A 12927-nucleotide genomic window follows, 5' to 3' on the forward strand; every position below is an offset into this window, starting at 1 on the left:
TTGAATTATTGAGACGCTCTAAACGAAAGAAATGTGTAAAACACAATGCGTGGTGTGTAGGCAATTATTCACATTGTCGGAGCATATCGAAACCCTACATGATGCTGCATACGTTGAGACGTTTTGCGGTCCTCATTTAGATTTTTCGTGTTTTTCCTCGAGGTGTACTAGGTATTTACGGAAGCTCCAGTTCCTATAAATTAGGAATCAATTCGATCCTCCTGATACCCCAAACCAGTGTTTCTACTTTTTAAAGCTTCCAACTTATTTCTCTCTAAACGTGGAGGTAATAGAATCTTTTCTTACCATTACTCCCTATGGCACTCAGTCTTCAACCTCACTCTGCTACCTCAAAGAGTCAAACTGTAAATACTTGTGGGATTAACTAATGAAGCTCATTGATGGACATTGCCGCAGTTTCATTTCCTTTTCTGTTTCATCCTATTAACTGTGCGAAGCTTTTCATTTTGTCATAATATATATAGGGAGATTTTCACGTCCGCCATGAACAAAAACTGACGGAGTTGAAGGAAGCACTTGCAAATGCCGATCAATTGCAGCAATTGGTTGTGATTGATGCCATGCAACGCCTCGGCGTCGCGTATCGCTTCCAAGAAGATATTGATGTAATCTTAGAGAAGCAGTACACCAGGTCATCAGCTTATTATAATGGTAATGACGATGGCAATCATCAACTTCTTGAGGCTTCCCTTCGTTTTCGACTATTCAGACAACAAGGCTTCCCAATAACTTTAGGTAGATATTGTTCTTCATTTATTCATTTTGTATGTGTTCACTTGAATTCAACTATATTTATAAACTGAGGGAGGGGTGGTGGGTTTCCAGTTGTGATGAGCTAGATCTTTCCATTGAAATTGTGGGTGGGTGCTTTTTACCCCAAATCGGCCGTCACATTACTCATATAGTAGATAATATCGCTGCAGGCATTTATAAGTTTACAGATCAATATATAGAAAAGGAACGAACCATCCCAATCTATAAATTTACTATCTAGGATATCAAAATAATTACATTTACAGACAGGGTAAAAGAGTATACTGAACCTGACTACTGGTCGTATACTAGCTAAGTATTTAAGGTGGGGTTGTGCTTCTGTAATATATGAAAATGACGCAAAAATTGACCCAAAAAATCTGTACTGACTTAATGAGGGTGAGATACAGATGCAGATGTGAAGAACAAGATAAAGAACAATCAGAAACTTAATGCTGGACTAGTAGCTGGTGAGGACATAGAGGGATTAGTGGAATTATGTGAAGCATCACACTTGAGCTTCCAAGGAGAAGAAGCACTTGAAGAAGCGGGAAAGCTCTGCCGCAAGATTCTAACTGCTTGGGTCCTCAACAATCACAACGATTGTCTAGCAACACTAGTCGCAAACACATTGGAACATCCCTATCACAAGAGCTTGACAAGATTCACGGCGAAGAAGTTTTTGAATAGTTTTCAAGGCCAAGAGAATTGGGTTTGTTCTTTACAAGAACTAGCAAAACTAGAGTTCAACATGGTCGAATCCACAATCCGAAATGAAATTTTACAAGTATCTCGGTGAGTATAGCAACTAGTCTTTAACTAAAAGAATATTAATCATTTATTTGAAAAGAATATTCTAGATATTTACTTTATCATTATCTGAAATTCTCTTTCTACATCTTGCAGATGGTGGAAAGAACTAGGCTTGACCAAAGAGTTGAAGTTTGTGAGAGACCAGCCAATTAAGTGGTACACATGGCCCATGGCATGCCTCGTTGATCCCCGACTATCAGTGGAAAGGGTTGAACTCACAAAAGCAATTTCTCTCGTTTACATTATAGATGACATTTTTGATGACGTTCATGGATCACTGGATGAACTCGTTCTCTTTACAGCAGCAGTTGCGAGGTATTTATGCGCAAGCATGCGTTTGTATGATATAGCATTACCTAGATCTTATGAATTGTTGCTAATTAAAGAAAAACTATGTGCAGATGGGATACTGCTACAAATGATGAGCTGCCAAATTACATGAAAACATGTTTCAAGGCTCTTAATGACATTACCAATGATATCAGCGAGAGAGTCTACGAAAATCACGGATGGAACCCTATTGACACCCTAAGAGAATCGGTATGCATCAAGTAATATATACATGACGAATTAACTCAGCTCCCTCTTTGAATAATTATCTGAATGACAATCTTGTATTGATGCTACAGTGGGCAAGATTGTGCAAGGCATTCTTAGTAGAAGCGCAATGGCTTAGACATGGCCAGTTGCCAAGCTCCGAAGACTACTTGAGGAATGGGATTATCAGTTCAGGGGTGCCTGCAGTTTTAACCAATGCCTTCTTTATTCTTGGTCAAGGCATTACCAAGGAAACGATAGATCTTTTCAACAGCACCGAATTACCTAGTATCGTGTCTTCAACCGCCACGATACTCCGGTTATGGGATGACTTCGGAAGTGCCATGGTAATGTCTCCCTATATAATAACGTGCTATCTCAGTTGGATTTTTTTTTTCATAATTAAGGCTTAGATGAAAATTGTGGGGACTAATTTAGTGAACTAAATAATTTCAGGATGAGGAGCAAAATGGGTATGATGGATCATATATAGAGTTTTATATGAAAGAACATCAAGGCTCTACTGTCGAAGAAGCGCAGGGAAACGTAATCAGAAAGATTTCGGATGAATGGAAGAACCTCAACCAAGAATGCTTCTCTTGCAATCCATTTTCAGAGTCATTTACACAACTCGCTCTAAATGTTTCTAGAATGGTTCCCATGATGTACGATTACAATGACAACCATCGTCTTCCAAGCCTTGAGGAAAATATGAAGTCGTTGCTTTTGGATAGTTTTCTTGCCAAAGGCATCACTCATGGCTAGCTACAGGAAACCAGTGCAGTATATGAATTTATGAATTGAGGCCATCTAGCAGTAAACAAAAGCTATCTAGATGTTTGTACGTACCCGGGCCATTTGAAATGTCTTGAGAACTATCTAACCAAAAAGCAATATGTCATTTAACATAACTATGTTTCCGGTATGCACCGTTATAATAAGGTTATATCACTGGGCCTTTCATTAATGTCACCGTTATACCACTTGAGGGTGATTTCAAAGAACAATCTTTCAATGTAACGTTAAATTGGCCTTTATAGCTGTACTTGTTGCAAAAAGTCCTTGTTATTAAATCAGTCAAGCGTACGCGTGCAATTAAAGTTTCAACGAAAATAGAATGAAATACTTGTTCCTGCATGGTGGGTGTGATACACGAATTACTAGCAATCATTAGGGTGGGCATAAAAACGGAAATCTCGATCCCGTCCCGAAATTCATAGGGACGGGACGGGACGGGACGGAGGTCTAAAAACGTTCGTCCCGTCCCGATCCCGTCTCGTTTCATAATTAGTGGGATGGGACGTGAGACGAATAATTTCTATCCCGCTTTGTCCTGTCCCACATTTAATAAAAACTTAAAAATTCTTATATATTTGTATTAAAATGAAACTAATTTATGTTCTTAATAACTCTAAAATTATTTCAACTCAAATAATAATGCTAAATTATAATATTTTGAACATAATATGCATTTTTTTGTTAAAATTTCATTATTAAATGTTACTTTGTTAATGAAAAAGTAAAAATATAGGTTTTTATTTAACTTCATAGGAAGTTGAGATTTGTCCCGTCCCGATCCCGTCCCGTCCCAACCAGGATTAATCCCGAGTGGGATGCATTCTTAAAAACTCTCGTCCCGTCCCATCCCGTCCCGTGCCCACCCCTAGCTATCATTGATCGAAATCAATTTAAAGAATAAAACATCAAAATCTCTCGTAATTTATATGAGTGATGAGACTACTGCTCACTTTAAAGCAGCGAATTTTGGAAAATTTGGACGTGACTCCTGCCTTCCATAACCAACTAAAAGTATAGAGCTAGCATAACAAGTTAAAAACGATATGGGATAGCTAGCTAAACCCCACGACACCGGCCATCAAATAAAGGAAAGAATTGAGATTAGCGAAACGACGTCGAATGATCATTAGGTATGTACTACTCTTGACCTTAAATCAGTAAGATGCTGATAAATTTGCAGCAGATAGATGAACAGTCGTTACATACATACTACTAATTGCCTTATTTAATCAAGTATGGAACATGTGGATGTAGCATATTAGCCAATTCAATGAACATATTAGAAAGTTAGGGTTCTATCAAGTTCCAAAGTCAATGTGCGCGCTAAACTTATACTTTGGATCGCACAGAACACCTAAAGTCCTGAAGGGAAGTAGTGCATGAAGATACATGAGACCTGTCTATCGATCCAACAAATCAATGTGAAGATGAATCGCTCATACGTACATAAATTCTCATATTTACCGGGATTTCCCATGAGTGTAAAGACCTAATATCAACAAGCTCAATCGTACGTTCCCCTCCTAGGTAGCGAGTGAGAGAATTCAAATCCTAAATACCATATACCTTGGTCGCATGTGGTTGGTGCCCTTTCAGTTCTTATTTGCATGCGATCGGTGGGTCGGCTTCGTCCTAGGTAGCGAGTGAGAGAATTCAAGAGAAATTTTGAAAAACGACCTCTTTTTTGTCCTTGAATTGATAGAAAACCTTACTTTCTAATTTAGTTGAAAATGACCATTTGAGCAGGTAAAAAGTCATATAGACCCTCATTGGATGGTAGTATGTACTAACAGCTTACACGATCCAACGAACTATTTCTTTGAAAAAAAAATCTGGATTACAACCTTAGCAAATACATTTATGATATATCTAAGCAACGGATTGATGTCTTTCAAATATGATGTATATGTACTATTATGTTTTTTTTTCCATGGAGAAGAACAAATTAATTTCAAAGATAAAAGAGGGATCTACAAAAACATATCCATATACACTGCTTTGTTTGTTGATAGATAATTGATAACTTAATACTAATATGTCTCATTCATTGAAAAAACTGTTAAATTACAGAATGTATATCAATATATGTGAAAACAGATTCCAAGAGAGTATGTCGATGATGTTCTGTATTGCCAAAGAAGGTAGAAGCAATAACTGATGGATCAACAATTGGAAAACTACACCAGCTGGTGATTGGAATAAATCTCGTCTTATGCAAGGAATAAAATTGATTCAACTTCAAGTGATTTTTCTTCTGTTGTTTGATATATATTGTACTATTTGTTTTGATTTTATCTAATTGATTACTGTCATTTTGACATCTCGTAAATTTCAGAGAACAAAGAGATATATAGATCTCATAGATGATTATCAATCATGGTATTGAAAATCTGAACAGAAAGAAATATTTTCACGAGAGAAGACAATTGTTCATTGTGGGCAATAAAGACACTTCCTTGTCCAAATGGTCATTATTCAACTAATTTAGAAAAGATGGTTAGAAATCAATTTGGAGACCAAAAAAAGGTTGTTTTTCAAAATTTCTCAGAATTCAAATCCTAAATACCATATACCTTGGTCGCATGTGGTTGGTGCCCTTTCAGTTCTTATTTGCATGCGATCGGTGTGTCGGCCCCACTGAGATCGAATCAACGATCAGTAACCAGAAAAACAAATTAGTTTAACAAACTATTACAAGTCAACAGTCATTTTTTGTTTTTGGACAAATAAGCATAAATATCTTCATGGACGAAGTGATTGGGGACCTATGATCATTACAACACCAGCAGATTTTCTCATGTTCTGTGAACCTGCGTTCTGCAAATACATGGCCGGTGATGGGGACATGGCCGCTCTCCATGACTTTTTTATTTTCAATGGCATATAGATCGAACATAGTTTATGTGTCTTTGTGTTTCATGGTCGAGGTTCACTTATGACGAACATATCGGGTCAATTGTAGATTACAATAAAACCTGTATAAATTAATATGCTTGGGACAGATTAAATTTACTATTTTAGCGAGATATTAATTTATTAATAAATTATTAATTTATCAAGGTATAATAAGTATTTTCTTTCACTTTTTCAGAAAAAAAAAGTTTTACGTTGTTCATACGCCACATTGTTTGATTCATCATGGATACCGTTCAAAAAATTATATTGTTTGATGTATTATATTATGTTATTTGATGATAATTAAATCAACAAAATTCTTCAATGAAATCCTCATAAATGTAAAATTTGTTGTAGGAGAATTATCTCCTATGTATTCGTGATGTATCTTGTCCTAATTATATAGCCTAGTTATATAGTCTATATCCAGAGTTAAGTTTTACTTTGAAATTACAAGGTGAAGTTCAATTCTGACACATTTTTCAGTCAAATTTGTTCATTATAAGTAATTAAATATTTAACTATACTGTTCAATATAATCTCTACAGAGTTTCATCCAAATAAATGTTAGAATTGAGATTAGTGAAACGACGTCGAACAATCATTAGGTATGTACGTACTACTCAACAAGCTCAATCGTACGTTCCACTACAAAAAAGTTGAGCAATAATCAAAATGCTACATTTGTATAAGATTTGTGGGATTTTAAGTAATAGCCACCCCTATTGACCAAAAAAAAAAAGTAATGTGAGCTTAGCTGGCATTGTAATAGTAAATAAGAGTTATCTTTTCAGCTACTATAAAACTCTCTGATTTCAATATGTTTTGCTGCAATATTCATAGAGATATTTTCCATTTTCTCTCTAGCCTTCGTCTTCCTCAAACTTTCTTCAATTCAGGTTAGCCATGGCATCACGAGGTTCACTTATGCCCTACATACTGAGCAGTCGATCGGGTCAATTCTGGAGTAGCTAGATGCATTTCAGCAAGTTATCATGCTGCATACCTTCCTTATTTTTAAGGTGGTTGTGGAAGAAGTTTGTTCAACAATAACTGCAGGTCTGAAGTTGAAGTCTGAAGTTAAAATACCTTCAAAGGGGTACTGATAAATATCATCTGACAATAATCTTAATGGAAAGCAAAGTCCGGCCTCAAGGAAATACAGATAGGATATATATACATGTCACTTTCGATACATCAATAACTGCAGGTAAGTTGAGCTCTAATTTTCATCTGCTGACTGCGATGTCCAGATATAAATTCATTACTTTCCAACACGTATGGTTTGAGTGTTCAGTTTTTTCACAAGAACAGCAAAACTCAACATAAACTTAACGTTCAAGATGCAAATCCAGAAAGACTAAACGCTAAGGAGCGCGCGGGTGCCAATTAAATTGCATATTTACACATACTGATATTATAAGCTCATGATAGCAATATGGGCGGCAGGAACTAATCTAAATAATGATGTTGGTTTGACGGCCAGTATCAATAATTGAACACTGCATGCATGGTTTACTGGTTTAGCACTATAATTTAGACCAAGACTAGTTCACACATTATTTTCAAAAAGAAGAAGAAACAAAGAATGAATAAAACTATAAAAACAAAATGAATAAAACAGATTTGATTGCCCCAATAAGAAGGAAACAATCAAATTCGTGAGTCTACCCAACCTAGTACCCTTGAAGATTGACAGCAAACGAGAAACATGAGATTCGTGTTTTCTTTTAATTTCTCAAGTTTCCAAACTAATTTGAACCCGAGATTATTGGGGTCAATGAAACCGAAAAGTTTGAAATAATGGAAACGCGTACAAATGCATGGGCCAAAGTGTAACCAGGGGGTGGGGGGACCAAGCGGGGGCCACTGTTCTCACTCAATTTTGTTTCCTTCGTATTACGGCGCCCCATTTTATGTGTTATCTTAAATGTTAGTACTTTGAAAGAAAATGTTTTAGCGCAATCTCACGTGATATGCAATTTGAACGGTTATAAATAATTACAAAATGTCATTTTTGAATGAAAATATAATCTTATCCTTGTTAATCCAACGGCTCTATATTATTATAAAAAATTATAGTTTTTTTATATCATTTATTTATTTTAAATGTAATAAAAAATACGATATATACAAAGTATGTTTGAAATATATAGATATGTATGTGTATATGTGTGCGCGGGCGAAAAAAAAAAAATATATATATATATATATATATATATATATATATATATAGTCTCTATCTAGAGTGAAGCTTCACTGTGGAATTTCAGAGTGAAGTTCTAATTTTGATACACTTTTCGGTCAAATTTTTTCACCATAAACGATTCAATATTTAGATATGCTATTCAAGATCATCTCTACAAAGTTTCATCCAATTTGACAATGGTTTGAGCTTTTAAAATTGATATTTACACGAACGGTTCATGTTGAACAGTTTTAATTCATTCATTGATTTAATCTAATTTCAATACCTTAACGATGTCCGAATTAGATGAAACTTTATAGAGATGATCTTAAATATCATACCTAAATATTGAATCGCTTATGGTGAAAAAATGTGACCGAAAAGTGTGTCAAAATTGGAACTTCACTCTGAAATTCCAGAGTGAAGCTTCACTCTGGATATGAACTATATATATATATATATATATATATATATATATGTATGTGTGTGTGTATGAGGTGCCTATATATATGGTAATTGTATTAATTAATTATAGTCAATAATTAATCATAAATGTAAATTAGTTAAATAAGAAAGTCATGAATCTTGACATATTTGTCACGAGAAAGATTACCATCGACATAATTGTATTAATTAAGATATATATATATTTTAAGAAAAATAACATTTGTTACTTTACATATTCCCTTAAATCGATTATACCCTAACAAAAGAATATTTCCTTTTAGAAAAAAACTAAAAGAATATTCTCTTTCAGAAAAAAAAAACTAAAACAATCTTACCAAAAGTTTTCATCTAAATATAAATCTTGTAGTTACCTTACATCGTCTAAAATTTAAAAATAAATATTTTTTTGAAAATATATTATATGCATATATATCGCACGTGCACACACATATTTCAAGCATATTTTCATAAATTTCAATTTTTTAAATTGTATTTTAGAAGTATTATTGTGATAAAAAGGAAGAAATGATAAAAAGAACAAAAAAATATTTTTATAATAATTTAGAACTGTTGGATTAACAATGATATAATTGTGTTTTCATTTACAATCAAATTTTTATAATTTTAATTGTTGATGTGGCAATGTGATGTGACATATAATGTAGGATTGCGGCGCCGGATTTGGCTCTATATTATGGCTCTCTAGCACTCCTCTACTTTGAATTAGTGATAAGATCGACCCGTTTATTTTCTATATACACAGTTCACGACAAGTTTTAATGAACTTCAATTTTAATTGAATTAATCATGGACCAATGTTAAGCAACAGTTGATGAATAATTCAGTTGTCTGTATAAAATCGGTGTCAAAACTCCATCAATGTTAAGCAACAATTTCATCATCTCCACCGTTTAGTATATAGATAATATTGTGTAAATCATTTATGCAAAATTTCAGCCAATTTGGTAATTGTTAAGACCCTCAAAATTATGTTTTCTGTTAAAAACATGAACGGATCATGTTTGACAGAATTCAGTCCGTCCATTTGTTTTTCGATGTTAAGAGTCTTAATGATCACCAACTTGTCTGAAATTTTGCAGATAATCTACACAATATTATATGGATACTAAACGGTAAAAACAAAGAAATTTGATCGAAAAGTGGTGTAAAAATAGAAATCCACACTAAAACCATTAGTGTGGACCTCCGCATATGAGAAGATATATATATATATATATATATATAGTCCATATCCAGAGTGAAGTTCCAATTTTGACACATTTTTCGGTCAAATTTTTTCACCATAAGTGATTCAATATTTAGGTATGCTATTCAAGATCATCTTTACAAAATTTCATCTAATTCGGACATCGTTAAGGTATTGAAATTAGATTAAATCAATGAATGAATTAAAACTGTTCAACGTGAACCGTTTGTGTAAATCTCAATTTTGAAAGCTCAAATCATTGTCAAATTGGATGAAACTTTATAGAGATGATCTTGAATAACATATCTAAATATTGAATCACTTATGGTGAAAAAATTTGACCGAAAAGTGTGCCAAAATTGGAACTTCACTCTGAAACTTCAGAGTGAACCTTCACTCTGGATAGGGACTGATATATATATATATATATATATATATATATATATATATATATATACAAAGCTTCTTGGCTGCAGATGTCCACACGGTGCAGATTCGACGATTCCGGCCATTGGCGATGCGCAACTACAGCGTCGATCAGCACAACCGCACTCTCCTCCTTCCAGCGCTCTTGTCTGTGTCAGCCGGAATCTCAAAATTTCAAATTTCTAGGTACCGTACGGAGATTTCGGCCGCCGTAGGCCGGCGCTGTAGCTCCGGCCGACTGTGTTGGTTGGTGCAGTCGTTGCGAGTCGCCGAATCCGCACTATACAAACGGTACGGACGTCTAAATCTGAAATGTTCTGTATGTAAAGTGACCGTGAAAAACAAATTGGCTTAGCACAGTACCGGCCCCACATGTACTGTATAGGAATGAACACGTGCAACCATTGTCCTATATAATGCTCAACATTTTTCCATAACTTAATATCTTAAGCTCTTAATTCCCGAAATAAGATCAAGAGGAGAGAAAGTACGTAATGATATCATCTTCTTTCGTGCTGATATCTGCAGATCACATGGCATCGTCTTCTGGAGCCTTCTTTACAGCATTCAATCCCCAACTTGCTCCAGGAAGCTCACATAATAGCCGCTCTAACCTCATACAACTTACACCTAAGAAGACGCCGAATTTTCAAATACGGGGCATCCACGAAGATTTTAGTCTGCTTTCCAGTTTTAGCACTCCCAGAAAATTGATTAATTATGAAACTAAGCATGGTAGAACCATGGTAATTCTCGGAGCTAGCTTTGTCTGACGTACCTTACTTTGAATGATGCTAGCTAGTCACTAGCTAATAGTTAACTGACTCTGTTAATTTCCATGCAGGATGACATTTCTGTCCAACACTTTCAGAAGTTGGAACTATTCAGGAATGTGCTGAGAACTGTAGCAAAGCTAGATGCCCTCGAGGGTTTGAATATGATCGATGCTATTCAACGGCTAGGCATCGATTACCACTTTCAACAAGAAATCGACGAAATTCTGCACAAGCAAATGAGTATTGTATCTGCTTATGATAATCTTCATGAGGTTGCGCTTCGGTTTCGACTGCTGAGACAGCAGGGTTACTTCGTGCCTGACGGTAAGTATAATTTTGGGGGGTACACTACCGAACTACATACTTTTAGTTCACGAAACCATATACGTAAGAAGATCTCTATCATAAACAGTTCAAAGCAAGTATAATAATATATATGTTCTACGTGTTTGATATATACAGATGTTTTTAACAACTTCAAAGAAAGGAAAGGGACGTTTAAGCTTGATTTGGGTGAAGACATCAAGGGATTGATGAGCTTATACGAAGCTTCACAGCTAAGAACAGAAGGGGAAGATACACTTGTTGAAGCTGAAAAGTTTAGTGGTCATCTGCTGAAGACGTCCCTGTCACATCTTGATTATCATCAAGCCAGAATCGTTGGCAACACATTAGATAATCCTTATCACAAAAGCTTGGCCTCATTCATGGCCAGGAACTTTTTTATTACATCTCAAGGCACCAACATATGGTTAAATTTGCTAAAAGAAGTGGCAAAAACAGATTTCAATATAGTCCAATCTCTGCACCAGAATGAAATCGTTCAAATATCCGAGTAAGTTTGACAATGACATATCAGGCTAGGATATTGATACCTTAATAGACATGGTAGATAGGTAGTTTAGTGAAGTGTTTGTTTCTGACGTTTTAGATGGTGGAAGGAGCTAGGATTAGCTAAGGAACTGAAGCTTGCAAGAGACCAACCACTGAAATGGTACATTTGGTCCATGGCATGCCTATCAGACCCGAAGTTATCAGAGGAGAGGGTTGAGCTCATAAAACCCATCTCTTTTATCTACTTGATAGATGACATTTTTGATGTTTATGGAACCCTTGATGAACTCATTCTCTTCACAGAAGCTGTTAATAGGTACATACCCGTCAATGAAAAAAATTAATATAGACTTGTTACCACTTAGCAATTCATCCTTGATTAACAAACTAAAGAACTAGTTTACATATGTACAGATGGGAAATCACAGCTATAGACCACTTACCAGATTGCATGAAGATATGCTTCCGGGCTCTCTATGATATGACTAACGAATTCAGCTGCAAGATCTATCACAAGCATGGATGGAACCCCTTACAATCTCTGAAAATGACGGTATATATACAAACTCTGACTAATCTACCACATTTATATCGTGTACTTGGATTAGAAGGTTTACATGGAAAATATTCATTCTGTTGCAGTGGGCAAGTCTCTGCAATGCGTTTTTGGTGGAAGCAAAATGGTTTGCATCTGGGCAGCTGCCGAAGTCAGAAGAGTACCTGAAGAATGGCATTGTTTCTACGGGGGTAAATGTGGTTCTAGTCCACATGTTTTTTCTCTTGGGTCAAAATATAACCGAACAGAGTGTCGAGTTGCTGAATGGAACTCCAGCCATTATATCGTCGTCAGCGGCAATTCTTCGACTTTGGGATGATTTGGGAAGTGCCAAAAATGAGAACCAGGATGGGAACGATGGGTCGTATGTGAGGTGCTACATAGAGGAACATGAAGGCTGTTCCATTGAGGAGGCACGAGAAAAGACCATTAATATGATTTCAGATGAATGGAAGAAACTGAACAGACAACTGCTCTCTTCTCATCCATTTCCAGCAACAATTACTTCGGCTTCCCTTAATCTTGCAAGAATGGTCCCCTTGATGTATAGCTACGATGACAACCAATGCCTTCCATCGCTTAAAGAGTATATGAAATCAATGTTGTATGAAACTGTATCAATGTACTAAGCTACTGGAGTCGGATCACAATGGTGGTCGAGACCAACAAGAAGCAT

The 12927-nt window shown here is 35.6% G+C and overlaps 2 protein-coding genes across 2 annotated transcripts; both read left to right on the top strand.

The window, feature by feature from the left end:
* The first annotated feature begins 245 nt into the window (after positions 1–245).
* LOC126789206 ((3S,6E)-nerolidol synthase 1-like) lies at positions 246–3073 on the top strand. Its single transcript, XM_050515298.1, has 7 exons — positions 246–365; positions 486–756; positions 1185–1569; positions 1681–1902; positions 1989–2127; positions 2217–2471; positions 2581–3073. The coding sequence occupies exons 1-7, from the start codon at positions 318–320 to the stop codon at positions 2887–2889; spliced, it is 1629 nt and encodes a 542-aa protein (XP_050371255.1). The 5' UTR covers positions 246–317; the 3' UTR covers positions 2890–3073.
* Positions 3074–10618: 7545 nt separating this feature from the next.
* LOC126787990 ((3S,6E)-nerolidol synthase 1) lies at positions 10619–12917 on the top strand. Its single transcript, XM_050513926.1, has 6 exons — positions 10619–10831; positions 10930–11185; positions 11324–11696; positions 11793–12011; positions 12110–12248; positions 12338–12917. The coding sequence occupies exons 1-6, from the start codon at positions 10619–10621 to the stop codon at positions 12878–12880; spliced, it is 1743 nt and encodes a 580-aa protein (XP_050369883.1). The 3' UTR covers positions 12881–12917.
* Positions 12918–12927: the final 10 nt, after the last annotated feature.

The sequence above is a fragment of the Argentina anserina genome, chromosome 3 (genome assembly GCF_933775445.1).
Source record: "Argentina anserina chromosome 3, drPotAnse1.1, whole genome shotgun sequence".
In the NCBI taxonomy this organism is placed as follows: Eukaryota; Viridiplantae; Streptophyta; class Magnoliopsida; order Rosales; family Rosaceae; genus Argentina; species Argentina anserina.